This window comes from Candida oxycetoniae (assembly GCF_023343755.2).
Source record: "Candida oxycetoniae strain CBS 10844 chromosome Unknown scaffold3, whole genome shotgun sequence".
Taxonomy (NCBI): Eukaryota; Fungi; Ascomycota; class Pichiomycetes; order Serinales; family Debaryomycetaceae; genus Lodderomyces; species Lodderomyces oxycetoniae.
The window spans coordinates 255482-279180 of NW_026055368.1; the positions used below are offsets into that span (position 1 = coordinate 255482).

At 37.5% G+C, this 23699-nt stretch overlaps 13 protein-coding genes across 13 annotated transcripts; 8 read left to right on the forward strand and 5 right to left on the reverse strand. All coding sequences in view use genetic code 12, as the record gives it.

Annotated features, from left to right (window-relative positions):
* Window positions 1-360: 360 nt before the first annotated feature.
* KGF56_001209 (protein-transporting protein) lies at window positions 361-2310 on the forward strand (the record flags this gene model as incomplete). The annotated part of the gene is made up of 1 exon (XM_049322308.1): window positions 361-2310. The coding sequence occupies one exon, from the start codon at window positions 361-363 to the stop codon at window positions 2308-2310; it is 1950 nt and encodes a 649-aa protein (XP_049181735.1).
* A 116-nt stretch (window positions 2311-2426) lies between these two features.
* On the reverse strand, window positions 2427-2951 carry NAT5 (peptide alpha-N-acetyltransferase subunit; the record flags this gene model as incomplete). The annotated part of the gene is made up of 1 exon (XM_049322310.1): window positions 2427-2951. The coding sequence occupies one exon, from the start codon at window positions 2949-2951 to the stop codon at window positions 2427-2429; it is 525 nt and encodes a 174-aa protein (XP_049181736.1).
* Window positions 2952-3987: 1036 nt separating this feature from the next.
* DAP1 (Dap1p) lies at window positions 3988-4458 on the forward strand (the record flags this gene model as incomplete). The annotated part of the gene is made up of 1 exon (XM_049322311.1): window positions 3988-4458. One exon carries the CDS (start codon window positions 3988-3990, stop codon window positions 4456-4458), a length of 471 nt encoding a protein of 156 aa, XP_049181737.1.
* Window positions 4459-4884: 426 nt separating this feature from the next.
* On the forward strand, window positions 4885-6801 carry MEX67 (Mex67p; the record flags this gene model as incomplete). The annotated part of the gene is made up of 1 exon (XM_049322312.1): window positions 4885-6801. One exon carries the CDS (start codon window positions 4885-4887, stop codon window positions 6799-6801), a length of 1917 nt encoding a protein of 638 aa, XP_049181738.1.
* Window positions 6802-7137: 336 nt separating this feature from the next.
* Window positions 7138-8445, forward strand: SPT14 (phosphatidylinositol N-acetylglucosaminyltransferase; the record flags this gene model as incomplete). Its single annotated transcript, XM_049322313.1, has 1 exon — window positions 7138-8445. The coding sequence occupies one exon, from the start codon at window positions 7138-7140 to the stop codon at window positions 8443-8445; it is 1308 nt and encodes a 435-aa protein (XP_049181739.1).
* Window positions 8446-8485: 40 nt separating this feature from the next.
* Window positions 8486-11224, reverse strand: NIP100 (Nip100p; the record flags this gene model as incomplete). The annotated part of the gene is made up of 1 exon (XM_049322314.1): window positions 8486-11224. One exon carries the CDS (start codon window positions 11222-11224, stop codon window positions 8486-8488), a length of 2739 nt encoding a protein of 912 aa, XP_049181740.1.
* A 301-nt stretch (window positions 11225-11525) lies between these two features.
* Window positions 11526-13449, forward strand: MRPL40 (mitochondrial 54S ribosomal protein YmL40; the record flags this gene model as incomplete). Its single annotated transcript, XM_049322315.1, has 2 exons — window positions 11526-12093; window positions 12509-13449. 2 exons carry the CDS (start codon window positions 11526-11528, stop codon window positions 13447-13449), a joined length of 1509 nt encoding a protein of 502 aa, XP_049181741.1.
* Window positions 13450-13605: 156 nt separating this feature from the next.
* On the reverse strand, window positions 13606-14952 carry RPT4 (proteasome regulatory particle base subunit; the record flags this gene model as incomplete). Its single annotated transcript, XM_049322316.1, has 1 exon — window positions 13606-14952. The coding sequence occupies one exon, from the start codon at window positions 14950-14952 to the stop codon at window positions 13606-13608; it is 1347 nt and encodes a 448-aa protein (XP_049181742.1).
* A 310-nt stretch (window positions 14953-15262) lies between these two features.
* GCD1 (translation initiation factor eIF2B subunit gamma) lies at window positions 15263-16771 on the forward strand (the record flags this gene model as incomplete). The annotated part of the gene is made up of 1 exon (XM_049322317.1): window positions 15263-16771. The coding sequence occupies one exon, from the start codon at window positions 15263-15265 to the stop codon at window positions 16769-16771; it is 1509 nt and encodes a 502-aa protein (XP_049181743.1).
* A 311-nt stretch (window positions 16772-17082) lies between these two features.
* Window positions 17083-18012, reverse strand: KGF56_001218 (uncharacterized protein; the record flags this gene model as incomplete). Its single annotated transcript, XM_049322318.1, has 1 exon — window positions 17083-18012. One exon carries the CDS (start codon window positions 18010-18012, stop codon window positions 17083-17085), a length of 930 nt encoding a protein of 309 aa, XP_049181744.1.
* Window positions 18013-18289: 277 nt separating this feature from the next.
* On the forward strand, window positions 18290-18989 carry SEC22 (SNAP receptor; the record flags this gene model as incomplete). Its single annotated transcript, XM_049322319.1, has 2 exons — window positions 18290-18295; window positions 18420-18989. 2 exons carry the CDS (start codon window positions 18290-18292, stop codon window positions 18987-18989), a joined length of 576 nt encoding a protein of 191 aa, XP_049181745.1.
* Window positions 18990-19851: 862 nt separating this feature from the next.
* Window positions 19852-21486, forward strand: KGF56_001220 (uncharacterized protein; the record flags this gene model as incomplete). The annotated part of the gene is made up of 1 exon (XM_049322321.1): window positions 19852-21486. One exon carries the CDS (start codon window positions 19852-19854, stop codon window positions 21484-21486), a length of 1635 nt encoding a protein of 544 aa, XP_049181746.1.
* A 77-nt stretch (window positions 21487-21563) lies between these two features.
* Window positions 21564-23610, reverse strand: KGF56_001221 (IPI1; the record flags this gene model as incomplete). The annotated part of the gene is made up of 2 exons (XM_049322322.1): window positions 21564-22347; window positions 22613-23610. 2 exons carry the CDS (start codon window positions 23608-23610, stop codon window positions 21564-21566), a joined length of 1782 nt encoding a protein of 593 aa, XP_049181747.1.
* Between the last annotated feature and the right edge of the window lie 89 nt (window positions 23611-23699).

The window sequence follows — 23699 nt, forward strand, 5'->3', positions numbered from 1 at the left end:
ACCCTCTTCCCCTTCCCAGATTAACTCTCTATCATCATTTCTTCTCACCCTTTTCTCTGGCAATCATACTTTGTTTTATCTTTAACATTTCTTCATTTTTTTTTATTGTTCTTTTCATTTTTTTTTTTTTTTTTTTTGTTAATTTTTTTCAATGTGGCTATTGGAGACTCCCTAAAGAAAAACACGTCAATACGAAAAATTTTGGGTGAAAAACTTATACATCTGAAGAATATATTTAAGTTGTGTGAAAGTTGACAGGGGCTTTAAGGTATAATGGCCTCATCCGAATATAACTATGATGGGGAGGGCGAGACATGGCCATTCTTCGTTATGGCACTCTTGACCTTCATCCTATTACCGATGACAATCAAGTATTTTACACGAATTATTTCCTCTGACCCTGACAAAATTAATTCTAGAATTGTTGGTTCAATAAAGGAAAATTCCAACACCATAGATGTTCCCAATGTGAAATACATAAGTGCTTACAAGAGCAAGCAAAAGTCACTGAAGGTTTTCAGCAAAACTTTACTTGTCTTGTTTCTTGGATGGATTTCGGTGATTTATATTGCTTTATACATGACAAAAGAAGAAGACATGTCTGGTAGATTTGATCCTTATGCGATTTTGGATGTGTCCTTTTCATCTAGTGAGAAAGAAGTGAAAAGTCATTATAGAAAGTTATCGTTAAAGTACCATCCCGACAAGTTGCCCAGAGACTTGACTGACGAGGCGAGGATGAAAATGGAACAGGAGTATATTCGATTAACCAGCGCTTATAAAGCGTTGACTGATGACGCCACGAGGGAAAACTATATACGATATGGACATCCAGATGGCGAGCAGCCTATCACCCATGGAATTGCATTACCAACATTTTTGGTCGAGGGTAAATACTCCTCCATTGTAGTTGTATTATATTTCATCTTGATTGGTTTACTTTTACCCGTACTTGTTGGAAAATGGTGGAATAATGTCAAAAATCATACAAGGAAAGGTTTGCATGTTAAAACTGCTGCCAACATTGTCCTTCGATTTGCCGATAAAGACCCAGCTAAAATTATCACTTGCAACACTATTCTTGATTATGTTTTGGAAAGTGAGGAAGTTTTAGACTTAGTTCCGGAATTAAGTTTGGCAGAGAAAAGGTTGTTGGTTGAGTCTCACTTTGATCGTAAGGTTGGTTTGGACAAACAAAAGGAAAAGCAAAAAGTGGAGTTGGTTGCAATTCTCCCCTTTTTGATTGATGGATTGATTGATATTGCCGTTGCTTTTAGATTACACGAAGCAGTCTTTGCCGCAGAAGATTTAAAGAAAGCAGTTATACAAGCGGTTAAGCCAACAGGCAAGTACCAGGAAATTTTGCAGTTACCTTTTGTAAATGAGGAAGTAGTTGTTAAACAACCGGTCAAGAAATTGGGCAAGTTGTTGACTTTGTCACAAGAAGAAGCTAAGGCTGCTCTTGGTATTGAATCTAAAGAACAGTTGGAGAAAGCTTTATCTATTGCCAAACTGCTTTTTTCATTAAGGGTGGTTGATGCACAAATAATGGTACCGGGCGAAGATGGACTTGTTCTTCCCAACTCTAATGCTCATCTTTCGGTCAAGTTTCTTGTCAAGTCGCCAAAATTAAAGTCCTGTCCTGAAATTGATGATGCCAGGTTAAAGGATGAGGAGACGTTGGAGTATATGAAAAACCCAATGATTGTGAATGAGCAACAGCCAAGATTACCATTTGCGTATGCACCATATTTCCCACAAGCGGTGCGAAACAAATGGGCGTGCTACATAATTGCTCAAAAGGAGAATAAACTAGTAGATGGAAGCACATCATATTTTTTGGAGAACATAGATTTATCAAATTTGAGTTTGAGTCAAAAGGACTGGGAAAATGGTGAGAAAGTTGTCATTGGTACTTTCAAGATTCCATTACCAACAGCAGTGGGAAACGTGGGCAAATATCATTATAGATTAGTAATGAAGTGTAATTCATACTATGGCGGGGATGTTGATATTCCGGTTGATTTGGAAGTTCTGCCAATACCGAAGGAGAAGAGCTTAGAAGGTATAAGAAAGGTGATAGAAGCCAGAAAGAAGATGGAAGCAGCAGAAGATGAAGATGAAGATGAAGATGAGGAAGATTCGGATAGTGATATTTCCGACCCGGAAGAGGATAGTCTATCTGGCGCTTTAGCAGTTTTGAGGGGAGAGATTGTTAAGAAAGCAAAGAAAGTCAAGGACGAAGACGAAGACGAAGATGAAGATGTGTTTACCGATATTAATACGGACACTGAGGACGAAGCTGAGTAGTTTTTCTTGCTTCTTCTTCCTCTTTTTTTTTTTTTTTTGTCCTGCCAAATTAAATGCACTCAAGAGCCATTTGCTCAAAACTATTATATTATATTATTTTATATTATATTATATTCTTAAACTCTTAGTTTCATGACAAACGCATCTGGACTGTCCAATTCTTGGTTCTTGTAGTAATCTTTTACTAATTCGCCCTTCTCAAACCCCTTTTTGGTATACCATTCCAAGGCGCTTTCATTACAGGTTTGTACATGTATGATTATTTCATGAACAAATCTTTTTTTTGTTTGCTCAATAAGCCATTCCAACAATTTCAGACCAATACCATAATGTCTATAGTTTGGTAAAACTGCAAAACTTTCAATGTATACACAATTGGGGGTCTTTTTTAAAACGTTTGAATTCGAAATCTCCTCTTCAAAAGAAGACTTGATCTGATAATTATTGATTACTCGAGCTTTTATAGCGCCAACTGGTATTTCGGCATAATATCCAAGTTGAACGAGAATATTAGTTTCAGTGAAACATTGATTATACCAAGATTCTGGATACTTACAAGGTAAAACCACCTCGTTGATCTTTTTAAGAACCCCAATATTGTTTACTGTAACGTTATCTAATGCTACAATATCTCTTCCCATCACCCGCAGTCTTCCCTAAGAAAAAAGAGTATATCTTTCAAAGGTTAGAAAGGAAGGGGGAAAAAAAATTCAACTAAATATTCGAACTATCGAGCGAAGCGAGATAGTGGAACAACACTAGTGGAGCGACACTCAGTAGCTTGTTACAACACTATCGAGCAGAGCGAGATAGTGTCATTAGTCAGTGCTACTCTACTATCTGGCTCTGCTCGATAGTGTCGGTGTAGTCAGTGCTACTCTACTATCTCGCTCTGCTCGATGGTGTCGGTGTAGTCAGTGCTACTCCACTATCTCGCTCTGCTCGATAGTGTCGCTCTGCTCGATAGTGTCATTAGTGGTGGCTCTTGACCATAAACATCAGATCTTGACCAATATAGAATATTTACACTATACGTTTTTTCTAGAGTCCTATATAGAAAAAATTTTGTAGAAACAAGCGTAATAAACTATGTTTGTTTAATCATGAACAACATGGTTGGTACTGGCATAAATCATGGGAATCCTTACTCTATCAAACCTGAGACTAGACGAGTGAAGCGAGTCTAGTCGATAGAGTGTAGATAGAGAGAAAGAGACTAGAGACTAAACGAGTGAAGCGAAGCGTGACACTATCTCGCTCTGCTCCATAGTGTCGCAACAAGCTACTGAGTGTCGCTCTGCAGTGAGGAGAACCAAATTGTTGATTTTAATATTTGTCATTCTCTCTTTAAAAGAATTGCATTTTTCCTTTTTGCCTAATCAAGAAGTTGGTATATGTAATCAGAAATTGAGTATTACAGATATACAACCTACTATAGACAATGTCATAAGATCCTTTGTAGGTAGACATCTTGAGTATATTAGCAAAAGCAAATATAACAAATCTCCTGCAGTTTTCCACTTACATTTATGCCTTTATACGAGAGAGAAAAAGAAAGAATGAGAGATTCTATATAAAAGTATTTGATAATATCAAAAATAATTTCCATATATAGAACTACACCTTTTTTTTTCCCATTTATTACCAGTGACACCTTTTAAAAGTACGAATTAGAGCATGATAACTACAATTATAGTAGTCTTGATCGTTTTATATTTTGTAAAAAACATCTACACCGAATTTGTAGCCAATAACTCGAATCCTTTAGCTGCTGGTGATAATGATAAAGACAAGTCAATTGTACAAGGAAAATTTACTCCAAAAACTTTAGCTAAATACAATGGGAAAGATGACCCTAAGATCTTTATTGCTGTTAAAAATAGAGTTTTCGACGTAACTCAAGGTGCTGCTTTTTACGGACCAGGTGGTCCGTACGAGAATTTCGCCGGAAGAGATGCATCAAGAGGATTGGCTTTAAACTCTTTTGATCCAGCCGTTTTAACTCCAATAGACCAACCAATTGACGATTTAAAGAACTTGACTAAATTAGAATTAGAATCGTTGGAGAGTTGGGATGAACATTTTGAAAATAGATACAAAATTGTGGGAACTCTCCATGAAAATGGTACAGTGAAAGAAGAAGATTAAGTAGCAATATCATATATGATTTACCCTCTTCGTTTCCTCCTCATTTCCTCCCCTTCTTCATCCCCTCTTCCTCCCCTTCTTCATCCTCCCCTTCTTCATCCTCCCCTTCTTCATCCTCCCCTTCTTCATCCTCCCCTTCTTCATCCTCCCCTTCTTCATCCTCCTCCCTCCTTCTCCTCTTCCAATAGCTAGTGTTGCTCTACTATCTAGCTCTGCTCAATAGTGTCGAGGTCATATTCATCAATTGTAGCCAGAAATGGAACCTTTTCCTTTTCTTTTAAATGTTACTTGACACATTTTCGAACTACCAACCATCGGAAGAAGAAGAAAAAAAAAAAAAAAAAAAAAAAAAAAATATTGACAATAAAAAACCCAACTGACCAACTTTCCAAAGGATTTACTTTGAGCTTTCACCAGTTGTTATAGATGAGTTATCGCGGGAGAGGTAGAGGTGGAGACCACAACGGCAATTACAACAATAATAACCATCAGGGCAGGGGATCGTTGCAACAAAACATTGACACCTTTGTCGATGCCAATGCTTATCCGGTTGAAATAGTTGGTTGGAATGGAGCAAGTCTGACTGATTGTATAAATTTCATTTCCAGGAAATGTCGAGTGATTGTGAGTAACTATACTGTAGATAAGAACACCGGCGTCTTAAAAGGGTACGTGAAAAATGAGTCTCAAGCAAATACTTTGCTCACCTGGTCAGGCGTGAAATTTGCAGGTCAATCTTTGAGATTTTCCAAGGGACCCTCAACTTTGTCAAATCAAATGGGTGGAGCAAATCCCGGACAAAATAACACCATTGAAGTAATCACGGGCTTTTTAAAATCAAGGTACCGGCCGGACTTGAAAATGTTGAATTTGAGTAATGTCAAGCAAGATCCAAATTTAAATGCACAGGGTTTCTTTGGATCATTATCGGTAACGTCAAAGTTTTTCCCTGCTTTGATGAAAATAGCACTGGATTTGAAACTCGATGTTGTGAGTATTGATCTATCCAATAACGAGTTGACTGATTTGCAGTCACTTTCTTACATGGCTCAAACTTTTCCAAAATTACAAAATCTTTCACTACTGAACAATCAATTTTCCAAAATTAAAGTTTTTGAAACTTGGAGGCATAAGTTGAATTTTCTTAGAGAGTTGATATTATTCAATAATCCGCTCTTGCAAAACTCAAATCCTGCAGAGATTCATGCAATTAAATTGGAATTGATGAGAGCATTCCCGAGATTGGTTGTTTTGAATGGAGAAATCGTTCGAAATGAACAGATCTTAAATGCTAATTCCACCTTCCCTTTTGAAGCGCCTCAAGCAATGTTTTTCCAAGACGATGAAATTAGGACACTATCAACAAACTTTATTGCAAGTTTTTTGAACCTATGGGACACAAATAGGGTCAACTTAATGGTGCTCTATCAGAACGAATCCCAATTTTCGATGCAAGTGGACTCATCACACCCTTTTCTTATAGATGAAAACAATAGCTCGAGTAATGACTATGGAAACTACTTGTCCAACTCGAGAAATCTCACTCGTGTTTCATCTGCAAAGAGTCGATTGGAGAAAGTAGCAGTAGGACCAGAAGCCATATACAAACTTTTTCAACAGCTACCTGGAACCAAGCATGATATATCAACTAAACCTGAAGTATTCAGTATGGAGTGCTACAAATTTCCCGTTTTAAATGGGATATTGATTACTATTCACGGCTGTTTTGAAGAAACCGCGCAGCCTGAAGTAACAGAATCACATGATACACGTGGAGCTGCACGAGGTAATGCTAGGTTTCATAGCTATAATCGTCCAAAAAAAGTTGCATTATCCAAAAAAAGTTTTGATAGAACCTTTTTAGTAATACCTGGACCAAATGGAAACATGATTGTTGCAAGTGATTTATTGTTAGTAAGACCATTTTCGAATGAAGTTCCTTGGACACAGATACCCGCTATTAATCCAAATCCAACCACAAATCCAAACTCAAGTCCTACTCCTACTACAGGCATTAATAATACGAACGGATTGGTTCCACAAGGACCATTTTCAGGATCCCCGGCACTACAAGGTGGGGCATTACCACCACCACCACCTGCTGCTGCAGCAGCAGCAGCTGCTGCTGCTGCTGTCACACCAACAGCGTCGGATCTTCCACCTGAAATAAAGTCCAGATTACAACCAGGTCAACAAGAGATTCTTGTAAAAATAGTCATTGAAACTAAACTTAATCTACAATATGCATTACTACTTTGTGAACAAAGTAATTGGAACTATGACGAAAGTATAATGAACTTTAAAAATTCAGCAAACTCTTTACCAAGAGACGCATTTGTGTAGAATATAGAAAAGATGACCTGAAAGCGGAAGGAAGGAAAGTTTTTTTTATAAACGAAAATGTAATATCTCAAAAGAAAATGTAAATTTCAAATACACGGCATTGATGATAAATTTTTGTGAAATAGTTGGTCATAAGCTAGCTACTGACTGATACCAATTTTCTCTTGTGCGGCTTTTCCCTTTTTTTTTTTGTTTTTATTTTTCACTAGAGAAGCAGCAGTAGTAGCAGTAGTAGCAGTAGTAGTAGTGCTTCTTTTGAGCCCAAACTACTATTTGTATACCTGCTCCGGCTAATGACATACGCATCACTTGTTGAGAATGGGTTACAACATAGCAATGGTGACAGATTTCTTTTATCCTCAACCAGGAGGTGTAGAATTCCACGTGTATCATCTTTCACAAAAATTAATTGACTTGGGTCACACAGTCATCATTATAACCCATGATTATCAATCGAGAACAGGGATACGATACCTTACAAATGGATTGAAAGTCTATTATGTACCATTCTGGGTGATATATAGGTCTTCGGGTTTCCCTACCGTGTTTTCAGCATTTCCAATATTACGGAACATTTTCATTCGTGAGCAAATCAATATCATTCATGGGCATGGTACGTTTAGTACTATGGGCCATGAGGCGATATTTCATGGAAGAACAATGGGACTAAAGACCGTTTTTACTGACCATTCCTTATTTGGATTTGCTGATTTCGGATCCATTTGGGGCAACAAAGTGTTAAAATTTGCAATCAGTGATGTGGGACATGTTATTTGTGTTAGCCACACATGTAAAGAAAACACAGTATTGAGAGCTAGCATAGAGCCGTGGAAAGTATCAGTTATCCCCAATGCTGTTGTTTCAAAGGACTTTAAGCCAAGGACGAAAGTAAGCAACTCGGATGCTAAACGAGATGTGATAACAATTGTGGTGATAACTCGACTATTCCCCAATAAGGGAGCAGACTTATTAAATGCGATAGTTCCCAGAATTTGTTTAGCCGCCCCCGATGTAAACTTTGTAATAGCCGGTGATGGTCCAAAGTTTCTCGATTTAGAGCAAATGAGAGAAAAGTATTTCTTGCAAGAAAGAGTACAATTAATTGGCGCAGTGAAACACGAAGAGGTTCGCAACGTAATGGCACAAGGTGACATCTACCTACATCCATCTCTAACGGAAGCATTTGGTACTGTGCTTGTTGAAGCAGCTTCGTGTGGCTTGTATGTGGTAACTACAAAAGTAGGAGGAATCCCTGAAGTTTTACCGGGTGACATGACTAGCTTTGCCGATCCGGAGGAAAACTCACTTGTGGAAACAACATTAGAAGCAATAGGGAAAATAAGGTCAGGGGCAATCGATACATCCAAGTTTCACGACTTGGTTGCAAAAATGTACAGTTGGAGTGATATTGCCCTTCGCACCGAAAGTGTATACGACTCTTTGGATTTGGCTGCATTAAACGAGTCATTAATCGATAGGCTAAGGAAATTTTACTGCTGTGGCATGTTTGCAGGAAAACTTTTTGTCTTGATAGTTATTGTTGACATTTTCATATTAGCATGTTTAAACTACTTCTATCCCAAAGAGAATATCGACTTGGCTACAAAGTGGCCGAAAAAGCATCGTCGTTCAAGCATTTCCTGATTCGGATTCAGATACAAAAAAAAAATAAACACGATAATTATCAACGGATAGAACCCCCCTTTATCAGCAGATCTTTGGAGAAAAGGTCTTTTTTTGCAGACTGGTAACTGAAAAACTGTTCTTCTAAATAAGCATTCAAAATTGAAGGAGATTCGGACTTAAGTTTCCACTTTGGATTGTTGGTCAGTTCAATTTGTACCATTTGTATACCTTCTGCAAGGTTTCTTAGCTGTTTTGCCAAGTTTTGGAAACGCGAAACGGGCTTCCAAAATGAACTCTTCAGTTCATTCCAACTCCAGCTTATTTTCTCTTCATAGTTGTACTTTGCTTCTCGTTTGAGATCAATGAGTGTTTCCAATCGTTGTTTTCTTTCGTTGCACTTGATCTGAAATTCCAAATCATCCATGTCAGCTGAATGCAAAAGTGTATCATTCTCCACAGCTGCCAAATCTCTTTCAAGAGCTAGTTTTTCTTTTTCCAATTGTGATATTTTTCCACTCTTTTCTTTGAGGTCCTCATTAATAAGTGTCAATGTTTTTTGAAAAGTTTCTGATTCCTCGCTGGTTTTTTTGGTTACCACCTTCAAGTTTTGTTCAAGTAGGGCTATATTCAACTTTAGGTCTTGAATTTCACTTTCTTTTTTTTGTGAAATTATTTCATTGCAAGTGTCAAATTCACTGTTGTTGTTGTTGTTGTTGTTGTTGTTGTTGGGTTCTGTTGGGTTTATCGAGTTGTTTGGTAAACTATCTATCTCAATGTCGTATATGCTAATTGGAACTACTTTTTCCACATGGTATGTTGTCGGTACGTCTGCTTTCCACTTGCACAAATCTACCCATGCCACCTCTAATTCACTACAAGTATTATCATTATCAAAATCTTCCTGTGCATAGTAGATATTGTTCATAGCTGTTGCCCAATTGATTAGTGATGTTAGCACAAGACCAGTGTTTAGTGGAGCGTCTATTGAGATATCAGTTTCGAGTTCTTTATCACAAATGGATTCAAAAATTGACCTGAACTCGGCCATAATATGACTCAAATCGACCAAATGTGTCATTTCCACAGTGAACTTTTTCTCTGCAAAAACTGAAAAAACTTTTTCCCCATAACTTATTGTATTCAGCATTATGGTGTTGATCAAGCAGAGCTGTAACGGGATCGACATCTTTAACGACTCATTTTGCAGATATAAGAAATTGTAAAAATCCAAAAGTTTCTGGAGACACAGTTTAAAATCAAAGTCTACGTCTTTTTCCTCTTTTTCTTCTTCTCTTTCTTTACTTTCAATCAAGTACCGTAGTACTTGATTTATCTCTGCTTTCACATCATCAGCATACTCAACAACCGATGGTAATAGCAAGACTGAAGAAAGCTCAGAATTGTAATTATATTCAAGCACTTTGATAATGACACCTAAAAGCGCCAAATATGCACTCAATGAATACTCAACACAAAACAACTTCTCTGATACCAAATCTTTTCCTGTTTCTTTTATCAAAACAGTCAATTCAAGCTCTAAACTCCGCAAGTCAAAGATCAAATCAACAAATCGCTTATCCATTTTATATAACTTGGAGTTGTCTACTCTTTCACAGATTAAATGATACTTTAGCTCAAGAATCTGTATGCGAATCTGACGCTGCTTTATCAGCACATTACAAGCAGCGACTTGATCTTGCAATGCCTGAATCTGTGAATTTAGCATTGAAACTGACTGTAGTGGTGTTTCATCGTTTACTTTGGTTTTCAGTACAGTAATTTCGAGTTTCCTTTTCAATTTGTGATTTGAATCTCTTTCCAAGTCCAAAGATTTCTTGCAATGGGCCAATTCAAGCCTTAGTTGTTCCTCTACATTGATATGATTTTCTTCTAGTTTCTTGTCTATATCATGTATCTCATTCAACTCCATTATTGCAGTTCTCAACTCCTTCTCCGTTCTCTTTAATGAGACATTCTCTAGCGATAGTCTTTCTGCCATGGCCTCAAGGTCGGAAACAGCTTCCATCCGATTCTTGAGCATGGCAATATCTTTTTCTCTTTGAGACAAGTTGTTTTGCAAATTCATTATACCAAGTCTACTATTTTCCAATTGCTCTTTGATTAAGGCCAAATGCTTGTCCTTTTCTTGAACTACTTCTTCCAAATGTCTCAATTGAGATTCGTTGTATCTATTGTTTTCCACTAACCTCTTCAAATCTTGAGCAGAATATTCTCTCACTGAGACTTGACTTAGTTCCTTTTCCAACTCATGGTTTATTTCAAGCTCCTCAAGCGCAGCAGCATGTTTTTCTTTCAATTCCAAATAACTGTTTGTCAATTCGCTCAATTTGATTTCAAGCTGAGTTTTGAGCTGTTGAAGGAATTCATTGTCTCTTTGGTGCATTTCTGCTCTTTCTGCCAACTCTTTAAACTCTTGGAGCTTGACTTTCGAGTCTAGAAAATCTCCAACTACAATGTTTTCCTTCTCCTTCTCCTTCTCCTTTTCATTGGCATGGTTCAGTCTTTCCTTGAGCTTTTTTTTTTCGCTTAAATTACTTTTAAATGAATCTACACCTATTTCCTCTAATAGAGCTTCTTTTACAAAAACACCATAAAGACCAGCCTTATTCGTACACTCGAAATAACAAACATTTCCCACTGTTCCGTTATTCTTACCACATGCTCGATCCAATTCTACACCATACCAAACGCCAGGAGCAAATTTCGTTTCCCCAATATACCGCACTATACCTACTTCATCACGAACCTTGACCCTTTGGCCTATATTGTATTTCATCTAAAGAAAGACATCCATCCTCAAGAGAAAAAAGTTGGTTGCAAATTCAAAAAAAAAAAAAAAAAAATTTGGTTGTAAAAAATCTAAAGGCTTTTTTTGGGCCTATTTATATGTTGTTGTTTTTTCTTCTCTCTTGTCACTTTCTTTTACTCACTCACTCACTCTCCTCTTTTGATAAGGCGCGCGTTTTTATAACCACAGCGGAAAAAAAAAGATCTATTGGTTTGTTTTAAATACAAGAGAAACAATTTTGGTTTAGTTTTTATTTTATTTTATTAAATATACATAGGGAATAAGCAGGATGTTTAATCGAGGGGAGAGAATATCATCATTAGGTGGTAACAACGGCAATAATTTAAGTAGTGGTAATAATGGTATAACACCGTCTAAGAGAAATGTCTATGCTGCGCCAAGCAATGCTGGAGGAAGTAGCACGAGTAATAATAGTAATAATGTGAATCTAAAACTGGATTTGGCCGAAGAACAGAAACTAGAGATTAGAGAAGCGTTTCAATTGTTTGATATGAACGGGGATGGGTCATTGGACTATCATGAAACAAAAGTAGCGTTTCGAGCTCTTGGGTTCGAGTTGACAAAACGTGAAGTCTTGGACATTATTCATGAATACGATACAGATGACACGAATTTATTGACATACGACAATTTTTACAAAACAGTTGGAGAAATGATTTTGAAAAGAGACCCACTCGACGAGATCCGTCGTGCGTTTAAATTATTCGACGTGGATGGCACCGGTAAGATAAGCGTGAGAAACTTGAGAAAAATATCAAGAGATTTGGGTGAAAATTTGAGTGATGAGGAACTACAGGCTATGATTGATGAATTTGATTTAGATGAAGATGGTGAAAGTACGTATATATCAAGAATAGGGATAATATTGACTCCCCCCCCCCTTTTCCCAGGTTTACTAACCCAAATCTTTTAGTTAATGAGGAGGAATTTATCAGAATATGTACGGAATGAGCTAGCAGAGGCAGAGCACAGCGGCGGAACGTATTGGCTAGAACATGGTGGTGGGTTTTGCTACGCTTTAAACCTACCTTGAGTTTTATATATATATATATATATATAACTTTGTATAATTTGTGAGTCTTGAATTTTTTTTTTTTTCCTTTCAATTTTCTGTCTCTTTACAAGCTGAAAATTTTTTGCTATCATTGTGTTGAAATAAACCAACTGTTTTTTTTAACACACATATATATAAAGACACATTTGACAAAACGTCTATGTCTTGGGTATCATATACGTCTCGTTTTGTACGAGACATCGACAAATTACCCAAGAATCTTCAGAAACATTTCTTGAAATCGCAAGATGCTACGGCGTTACCAACATTCAAAGGTTTCTTTCCTGACAAAGTTCCTAAATCGCAACAAAAGACTCGGTTTGAGGCTGGTATTATGGAAGGAGATTTGGCTTTTGTAACAGAGGGTCCACATAAGGGTAAAATTGTTGAGGTGTTGACATATACACCGGAGTTTGATTCTGTGTCACTAAGCAATGTTTCAACCAAAAAGCTAATGCCGAAACCATTTTGGCCTGAGGGACATACGTCGCATGTTTTTGACTTTCCCGATTATGTGCCACGGAGTAAGGTGAGAGTTGTTGGTAAGGAGAAAGACGATAGCGGGAAAGTGTCTTATGTTGTAGCCGAAAATGTCACGCTTGGTGAGCTATACTATGACGAGAGATTCAAGGAATGGATACCTCGCAGGTACATCAAGAATCACGACTATGAGTTGCCTTGGCCGGAACCGTCAAAGATTGAAGATGGTGAATTGTCAACTCCGCCAGCTACTGTAATTGAAAAAACTTTTGCTTTTGACACAATTGGAAAATCAACAATACCCAAGAAATTAGTGAATCAGTTGAGAAATCCGTATAGTAAATTTAAAAGAAGAGCACTCGATGGCTTACAAGTAGCCAAGCTCAATGGGCCCGTGATGCCCTTGACTGTGGAACAGAAAATTTGGTTGGCAAAACAAGCTTCTAAACCGGAAAAGAAATTGTACCCATTATCTGAGGAAATCCAAGATTTCATTGGATCTAAAATGGCACAACATTTGAACAAGATTGAAAGTCCAGAGTTGCGTATGCATTTGGAAGCTTTGTCGAATAAAAAATGCCGCGACTTTGAGAAAACATTACAAATAATACAAAGAACGGCAGAGGAAGAGTCAAGTAAGAATGAGAATCAAAATTAAAGTAGACTCTTAATGACACACACAAATGCACCCATATATATATGTACATAGACTTTGCTCAATGCATAAAAGAGTCAGTTATTACTCTTCTTTGTTTGTTTGTTGTTTTTTTTCCGTTTTTTTCTTTTTAAACTCTTCTGTTTTATTCTTATCGTACTACAATTTTTCGTAATCTAACTTGCCTTCCAATTTCTTAGTGTCAGCCACTTTTCTTACAGCTTTCATGATATCATTTTGTAAAATGTAATCTCGATCATCTCTAATTGCAAAAAAGCCAGCCTCTGTGATGACATTTCTAATATCTGCACCGTTAAAACCATCACTCATTTTGACTGCAGCCTCAAAATCAAACTCGCCTTGCTTTGAAACTTTAGCAGTATGGATTTTGAATATCTCCAATCTGCCGGCTTCGTTTGGTAACGGAATCTCGATTTTCCTGTCCAATCTACCTGCCCTCAATAATGCTGGATCCAATGTATCAGGACGATTTGTAGCCATGATTATTTTTGTTTGGCCCAAGGTATCGAAACCGTCCATTTGATTCAACAACTCCATCAAGGTACGCTGTATCTCACGATCAGCAGAGGTTCCTTCACTGAACCTGCGTCCACCGATTGCATCAACTTCATCCATAAATATAATACATGGCTCATGTTCCTTGGCATATGCAAACATTTCTCTAATCAACCTTGCACTCTCTCCGATATATTTATCGACAATACCCGACGCTGGTGAGAAGATGAAATTTGCCCCAATAGTTGCAGCAACTGCTTTAGCTAGTAAGGTTTTGCCTGTACCAGGAGGTCCGTATAACAACACCCCTTTGGGCGGTTTAATTCCGACTCTAATGAAAAGTTCGGGATTCTTCAAGGGCAACTCAATGACTTCTCGCAATTCTCTCACTTGCTCTGTCAACCCACCAATTCCGTTGAAAGATATCTCTCCGGGCTCGAAAGTGGTCATGTTGTATACCAAGGGATCAACTTCTCTTGGCAAAATCCTCATTATTGTCAATGTAGTCATATCTAACGAAACACGAACACCATTTTTTAAATTCGATTTCTTGATCGTGTTACGGCATCCAACAATGTAACGGGGCCCGCTAGATGCCTTCACAATAAACCGCTCATCGTCCAATTGCTTTAATATCTCTCCTATTATCTGACCCACCGACTGTAATGCCTTGATATCAGTTTCGGTTTTATCGTAATCCTTTTCCAAATCTCGTATGCTCAAACGTAATTCTTTCAATCTTGCGTCCCACTTCCTATGCTCAAGTAGCTTATCCTTGAACTTCAGAAGAGCCCTTTCCCTTTCGGGATCAATCGGTTCTAACTGACTTTCCTTCGAGCCATCACCACTTTCCAGACTCGTACCTTGCTCATCTTTGTTCTCCTTCTCCATTTCACCACCAGCAACTGGATTCTCGTTGCCCGTGTCCGTAACAGCGTTTTGTTCAGCATTCAAAGCTTTTAACAAGGGGTCATTTTCGTCAAAGCTCATAGCCCCGTTTATTCCTTAATATTTACCTCCCAATAGATATGCAAATCCTAATTCCTAATTCTTGATACTACTAACAAAGTGGCAAAACAATTTTTCTTTTGTTGAACTCGGCGGCTGTCGATGTAATTGGTAGCGGTTGACGCATTTGGTAGCATACATTTTTTCTCTGTTTTTTTTTTTTTTGTTTGTTTTTTTTTTCTCGCTCGCTCTCTTTCTTTTTTCCAAACTTTTCAATGCCAATTATACTTTTGATAAGTGAAGAGGTTTGTATTGTAGGTGAGATAGGAAAAGGTACAAGGGTTGGACAATAATGGATTTCACGGCCATTGTGTTTTGTGGTAAAGGGAAGGCTTTGGTGCCGTTTTCTGAATTACGGTCGACGGGTGTACCCAAAGCTTTGTTGCCCGTTGCTAATAAGTCTATATTAAGCTACGTTTTAGACTGGTGTCAGATGGCCTTTTTTTCCAAAATCATAGTTGTCACATCGGAGGAATCCGCTGAATTGGTACAGCTGGAAATCGATATTTACCAGTCCATTATGCGAAAGAAGAGTTCGGGTTCTAGTGATACTCACGATATAGCTGCTGCTGCTGGAGCTGGAGCTGGAGCTGGAGCTGGAGCTGCTTCATCACCACCATCATCGTCATCAGCACCATCAATTATTCCCATAGAGGTGATGCCATTTACCGCAGAGCACAATGGGAAGATAATTTACAATTTGTGTAAGAACACATCGTTCCGATCCAAAACTCGCAACTTTATATTACTTCCGTGCGATTTTATAACAAATCTACCTCCCCAGGTTTTGTTAGAGGCTTTTAAAAATAGAGATTCGGGAGAAGTGGGTATTACAGTTAGTTACAAGAACCAACTTGATATAGAGGACAAGAAACTGCAAATATTCCCCAAAAATTATACCGTATACTCAAATGGAAACTCTGGCGATTTATATTTGTTAGATCATTATCAAAAAGAAGATATCGATAAATCGAAAATGCTACAATTACGAACGCAAATGTGCTGGAGATACCCAAATTCCATCATCAGTACCAAGTTATTAAATAGCGGTATATTTTTGGGATCTAATGAAATCTTTGATATAATTGAAAAGGAGGCCGATAGGTTTACTGAGCTTTATTTCCAAAAGCGAGAAGTTGGTAAAGTTATTCGCGACTTGGCTAGGAGATCATGGAGACATTCACAACAGAAAGAAACCATTGGGATTATGATAGTACCATCTGAAGCGACATTTTTTAGAGTCAATAATTTACCGGTTTGGATGGAAGCTAATCGACATTTCATGAAGCAACAAGCTGTGCAACGTAGTCAAGCTCAACACCCAAAGGAAAAAGGTGTAGCTCAAGTAGGGAATGATGCATTGGTTGGTGAAAACACTCAATTGGGCGAAAAGACAAGTGTCAAGAGAAGTGTTATTGGGTCGGGGTGCACTATTGGGAAAAAAGTCAGGGTAACAGGTTGTTTGATTATGGACAATGTCGTTATAGAGGATGATGTACAATTAGACAATTGCATCATTGGGCATGATGTGACGATACGCTCGAAATCCAAATTAACAAACTGTAATGTGGAGTCTACAAATGAAATCATAGCCAATACGGTATCAAAAGGCGATACGCTATTATGCTTGAGTTTAGAGAATATCGAAGATGTTGTTGAGGATAGTGGAGAGTTTGCTTTGATGAGCGGGTCTTCAACTGATGACGATACAGATGGCGATAACGAAGAGCATTCAAGTGGAGAGGAAAGCGAATATGAGGACGAGTTTACTAACAATGACGATGGATTATTTGCTTACTGAAAGGAGCCTATGCTTTATAGATTACTGAAAAGAGCCTATGCTTTATAGATTACTGAAAAGAGCCTATGCTTTATAGATTACTGAAAAGAGCCTATGCTTTATAGATTACTGAAAAGAGCCTATGCTTTATAGATTACTGAAAAGAGCCTATGCTTTATAGATTACTGAAAAGAGCCTATGCTTTATAGCTTACTGAAAGGAGCCTATGCTTTATAGAGCCAATGATGATTAGGTCATTCAATGAAATCCCAATTTTAGCTCAATGAAAAGTGGATTTATGTTTATATTTTTTTTTTCTCTTTTTTGGCAGATTACCCTTTGCTCATCTTCTTCTTCTTCTTCTTGATGGGACTGATAACGTGGTCTTTAAAGATTTTGACTCGCTTATTGGCATTAGTATTAGCATTCGTATTGGTATTGATATTGATATTGGTATTGGTATTGATATTAGTATTATTATTATTATTATTATTATCGTCAAGTTCACTTTCACTTGAATCTTCTGAAGAGTGAAGTTTCTTATACATTTGCTGATGACGTTTGTTTTTCTTGCTGACAATCAAGTTTCTTTGACCAGCATTGTGTTGCACTGAAATAGGCGGTATACTTGGTCTTATTGCCACAGGAGGCTTCAAATCCAGGTTATACTGAAAAACAAAATCATGCGGGAGTTTGAAATCCTCAGTTTCACTTGCTGTAGTATCACTGGGACTACTAAGAATAGGTGTCGTCGTCGTCGTCGTCGTTGTTGTTGTTGTATTTACGATTGGTGGTGAAGAATCATGCAAATCTTTTCTTTTTGTATTGGTTATCTCGGCTCTTCTTGTAAGCGCCCAATTTTCAATATCTTCGTTATTAGTGATGACTTGTAAAAGATCATCAATGCATTCCAAATACCCTCTTTCCTGAGAAACAGCATGTGTTGAATGGCCCAATTTGTATAAAGCGGCAACTGACCTCGCAGCGTTGGAAAATTCGGTTTTTAAAATAGATTTCTCAAATTGTCCTGAATCTGGGTTTTTCCTTACATTTAAAGCAGTATTATATAGGGATGCAACGGCTTTAGCAGCGTCCTTGAAGTTTGAAGTGAGATTTTGATTAAAATCACTAACCGTTGATTGAGATGACGATGATGCTTGCAAATAATTGTGATCGCTAGATTGAAGCCTGCTTGCTTCGTCAGATTTGCGATATAGCGGCTTCGATTTCGGTAAAGTACTCGATAAATTCGACAAGTCCATAACCCCAACACCTTTTGTAACCTAACCCTTGTATATGGATACCCTTTTCTTGTAAAGTAGCAAGCTCTTCACAGTAAAGAAGTACCAGTAGCAGAGAGAGAGAGAGAAAAAAAAAGATTATATTACATATACAAAATTTCTAAGTAATAAAAAATATGATTTCTTTTTCTAGTATATCCTCGATATACAAGAGTTGAAAATTTCAAACGGCTGGAGAAACAAGAGAAGGGGCAACGGAAACAGTGATAAATGGTAGATTCAACTTTAATATATCGCTATGATGGTACGTAGAAACTACTGCATGAGCTGAATAGAGACTTAGAAGCCAAATCTAACGATATTCTTTCCCCTTTTTAGCTCTTCCTTTATGTGGGTCAGTAGATGAGGATAACGAAACAAACACACAGTCGCTATTAGACCAGAAGAAGAAATGCAAGATTTTAATTAGCAGAATGACCCCCAACTCGGAACCACAGGCTACTATAGAGTCTGGAGAGTACAATATCCATTACTTGATTTCTCAGAGCATTGTATATTTATGCATTTGCAAGAGATCGTATCCTCGAAAATTGGCATTTTCGTATTTGAGTGAGATTGCCAACGAGTTTTACAATAGTCACGGTCTTGATGCGTTATCTCCCGCGGCTAGACCATTTGGATTTTCGTCTTTTGATAATTTCTTGACCAAGACAAAGAGAATTTATCAGGACCAAAGAGCTCAATCCAACTTGGATAAATTGAACAACGACCTTGCTGACGTGAAGAAAGTCATGACTAAAAATATAGAAGATTTGTTATATAGGGGCGATTCTTTGGACAAGATGAGTGATTTATCGAGTTCATTGAAGCAGGATTCATTAAAATATCGAAAAAGAGCACAGAGGATAAACTTTGAAGCTATGATTAAGCAGTATATACCAATCTTTGGTGCTGGCTTGATACTTGTCTTTATTTGCTACTACTTGTTGAAAAGGTAATGGTCAATTCTCATATCATCTCATTTGTTGTAGCCAACAATTTAATCAACACATTTTTCACCATGTAACCTGTAACTGCTTTCTTTTAGACGACGAGAAGGAGAAAAAAACAGTTGGCAATAACTTCAGAGAAGTGGCAAACAATTCATTCTCAAGAGGGGGGGGGCCATTCAAGTGTCTACAATAGATGAAGTAGTACTAAGGAGTATATATATATATATATATATGGATGTATCAATGAAGTCAGTTATGTTACACTATCAGAGCCCAGAGGTAATCTTGACTCTTTCTCCCCTTCTCAACCATTCCTAGATTATTCTTGTGCCATATACCCTATATATTTTCTCCATCTACAATTCTCCCTTGCATCCCTCCTCGGCCATCTCATCCACTCCTCCTCCGCCATCTCATCCATTCCTCCTCCGCCATCTCATTCATTCCTTCCTTCCTCCTGTATACCATCTCTAAGATCTACTCTATCTCCCCAATTTGCGCCACCTCTATCGCCCTACAATCTTTTTCTCTCTACATTGTTCTTTTATAATCTCTATTTAACAAACTCAACCAGTCTCGCTTGTGAGTCTATTGACATCTACTATCTATAACTATTCCTTCCAATTACTCACACTGCCACACTCACACACACTCTCTTTTCCTCTCATTTGACACACGCAGCGGGCTCTCTTTTCCCGTGCTCACTTTCTTCAAAGTTGAGCGAATCATTGTCAATGTTTACCCTGCAAAGAGTCTCTCCTCGTTGATCAATTGAGGATTTGTTGAAGCACTAAAAAAAAAACACATACATAACTTTGTAAACTAATTGTATCGAGCTTTCTTTCACGCTTGAGCATTTCAATATGCAATGGAGCGTCCACGGTTTTCTAAGATCTCAACAAAGTCCTCCAGCTTACTACCAACTGTATCAAAAACAACCGCTTCTTCCACTAATGACGCCACTACTATCTCCACTGCTGCTGTGAATTTTGAGACACAATCGATTCGCGGTGGTGATTCACTTTCAATCCATCTGGGCGATACTGATACGAGTTTGGAAATAAATTTGTCAGACATTGAAGAGATTTCCAATTTACCTGAAAGCGTTCGTCGTCGAGCTCAGCAATTGAACACGAATACCCAATTATCAACAGATATCTGCTACCAGGACCTATATCCCAACCCTGACAATATCAACAATAAGAGTTACTTTGAAAAATGCATTGCAATCAGTAAAAGTAATGACAGCACCCAGTTTCATAACAAACTCAAGCAAGTTTTCATCTTTTCCACTGCCGGGAAACCAATATATTCATTAAATGGTTCAGACGAACTCATTTTGGGCTACATGGGAATTCTTACAACGATCATTTCAACTTTTCAAGAAGATTTGCACCAGGATCTACAAATTATTGATTTGGGCAATAAAGTGAAAGTGGTGGCTTTGAACAAAGCGCCAATCATCCTAATAGCAATCTCTAAACTACGCCATGAAACAGACAAGTTGATAGTGGCCCAACTACAAGTGTTGTACACTTATTTACTAAGCGTTTTGTCGAAACCTATAATTGATAAAAACTTCCATAACCGATTAAACTACGATTTAAGGAGGATACTAAGCCCATTGGATCTGGAAAATTTGGACGAGTTATGCGCGAGATTAACTTATGGGGTAGGAAGTGAAGGAGCATTTGAATTTTACATGTCAACAATGCTTGCATGTAGGCAAAGTTTGAAAATTCTGCACACTCTACGACACAAGATGGATAAAATTTTGAAGCAACTGCAAGACGAAGACTTGGTCTTTACCATCTTGACAAAAGGTGATGTTGTCATTAACTATTTACATCCCAAACAACACAATCTCCCCAACGAGGATTTAAACTTGTTAATCTTTATAGTCACCTCGTTGAAAAAGAAGGAGGAAGACTTGTGGATGCCGTTGTGCATGCCAAAATTTAACAAAAATGGATTTTTGCATGTTTTTGTAAAGACGTGGGAGCAGTTGAGAATAATTTTGATAAGTGGAAACAAGAATGCGTTTTATAGGCTTAGAGAATTGGCAGAAGATATCATAAAAAGTATCGCTCATGCTCAAAGTGGAAAGTTTTTATCCAAAGTGCTTCATGAACTACTAGTACCCTTAACAAGTCAAGTACCGTTTGCAGTCAGACACTTTCTTTACGTAGATACAGAGCTACACCAGTTTGTTACCAGTGAGCTTCCAGAAGATAATAGAGACTTTAGTTTGCAGCTTATCTTATATTACAACACATTAAGAACAAGCAGATCACGTATCCATTTCAAGGAAAAAGGTATCAGTTACAGGAAGTTGTCTTACATGAAGTGGGGTCGTACAACTGGATTTATGCTCAGTGATAGTTCTTACGAGTTTTACTGTATTACTAGTGATGATGATTTAGATTCAAAAAAGTTGATTGAGTTGAGTTTAGCTATAGTCTATTGGTGCAAAAAGAATAGATCCAGATTATTTATAACTTGAAACCAAAAAATAAAAAAAAAAAAAAGGAACAACCAACAACAAAAAGTTCTTCTTCTTCTCCTCCTCGAATTTACCATTTAGTTCAATATACTCTTTTCAAATTCTACAAATGCATCATGCAATTTCTCAAGATACGATTTGTGTAATTTTTCCAATTCGTTCAACTGTTCCTTTTCATAGTCGGAAATCTTGTGATGTTTCAAGTCACGGTTAAAATTTTGTCTAATATCACCTCTCACACTAGCCAAGGACCCTGTCTTGTTGCTTTTAGTCTTTTCAAAAAGCTGTTTCAAAAGCTTTACACTGTTTTGTTTTGTTTCTTGTGTTATTGGAGGCAAGGGTATTTTGATGTTCATTTTATTTTGAGGGTCAACGGTACCGCTCATGTTCAACCCCGATCCAATGATAGCATTGATGATTGACTGCGCATTCAGTGGATCAAACGTGGTGATTATAAAGTTTCGTCCTCTCACTGATGTTTGGGCAACGCTCGGAAAGGGAACTTCTTGTACATCTTTATTATTACCCACATTAATCATAAGCCCATCAAAAATCTTTGGGTTCAATTTGCCTAGTTTGATCTCATTAGCCGATTTTCGAAACTTGCTGAGATACAGCTCAAATCTGTCTGTCGCGTCTCTGAAATCTATTGTAGGCGTCACCCCTTCATATTCGTCAGACTCATCAAGTTCATTTTCTCTTTCTGATTTTTTATGTTTTCCCTTTCCCTTCAGTTTCTTTTTCGCAAACAAACTAGATGAAGTGTGAATATTCGAGCACAACAAATGATTGGGGAGAAATGACCTGGCCGAAACCATTGGTCTAGTTGTTCCTAAGCATCTCAAGGATGGAGCTGCAAGTCTAACGAGTATACGGTGCATGAAATACCCCAGGTTTTTCCTTCAAGTTAAGTTCGTTGAAATTTTTCAGTTTTCAATGAAAAAATTAAAAAAAAAAAATAAAAATAAAAAAAAACAAAAAAACCTTTACCTATCATTAAACAGTGGGCAGAATTGATTATGTGGTTTCAATTGGGACCCACAACGCTACCACCACCACCACCTTAGCTTTTCATCCTCGTCTTATTTATTAAATACTTTCGAGTAAATTTATACACTTGTTTGACTCTCTGCCCACCTCTCCACCTTCTTTGCTCAACCCGTTCAAGTTTGTCAACATGCGATCCTTGAAAACATCACGCATTATAGAAAGTCTGGTATTTATATCCTCTGTTGTAATTGAATCCAATTCCTTTAAATCAACAGAACCTCCTGTTGTAAGTAATTCACTTTTCATTTCATTACCGAATAAATTTAATGGGGCAAATGCTTGAGGAATCGAGGGAAAAAGGTATTTTTCTGTTTGTGGATGCGTTGTTATTATTAGTCTGGTAGTGCTTGTTTCGGCGCATTTGGTATTTTCACCAAAGTCACGTTTCAATGTCATCTCCAAGAATCTTGATAGTGCTTGTAAATGATTTACTCTTGCTTTCTTGGAGTTGGCACCGAGAAGAATTGAAGAACTTGTTGTTATTAAGACCGATTTGGACCTTGAATCGTCCTTCAATGACCAGGTCATTAAAACAAAAAAGTTTCTTAGTATCTTGACAAAATACAGTTTTAAATCAGCATACTTGATCAAGATATTTAAAAATTGCGTACTGGTATTTCGTATATCTGGCTGAATGTGCGTCATTGCTGAGATTATGAAAAGAACGATGCTCCGTTTATGCAAATCAAGTAGTCCAGGTTGCACAAGTCCAATTTCTGCCAATAGCGACATCAATTCCATCCTTACTTGTTTCGATTCATCAAGTATTAAGGGTATCACGCTGGAAATAATCTGCTTATAAGCCGAAGGGCTTGACGGTAAATTTTGAGTAATGTTTGTAAGAACTTCTTTTCTTGTACTAGACGAATAATGCTTAGTGAGGGAAAGTTGGTGTGCTAAATCATTGAACCCCGTAATATGTACTGTGGTAATAGACTGTCCTGGAAGTGTGATTGTTTTTGACTTGAACGAGATATCTGTATAGTTGTCGGGCTTCTGAGCCGTCTTGCCTACTTTTAGTTTCGCCTTTTTGAAATCCTTTTGCTTCTCTTTTTGCTTTCTTTTTGAAGCCATTGGAAAATCAATTATTGTGCTGTTATTGCGATAAGAGATATGGAGAAACAGAGATGAGATGAGATGAGATGAGATGAGATTCTTAGTAC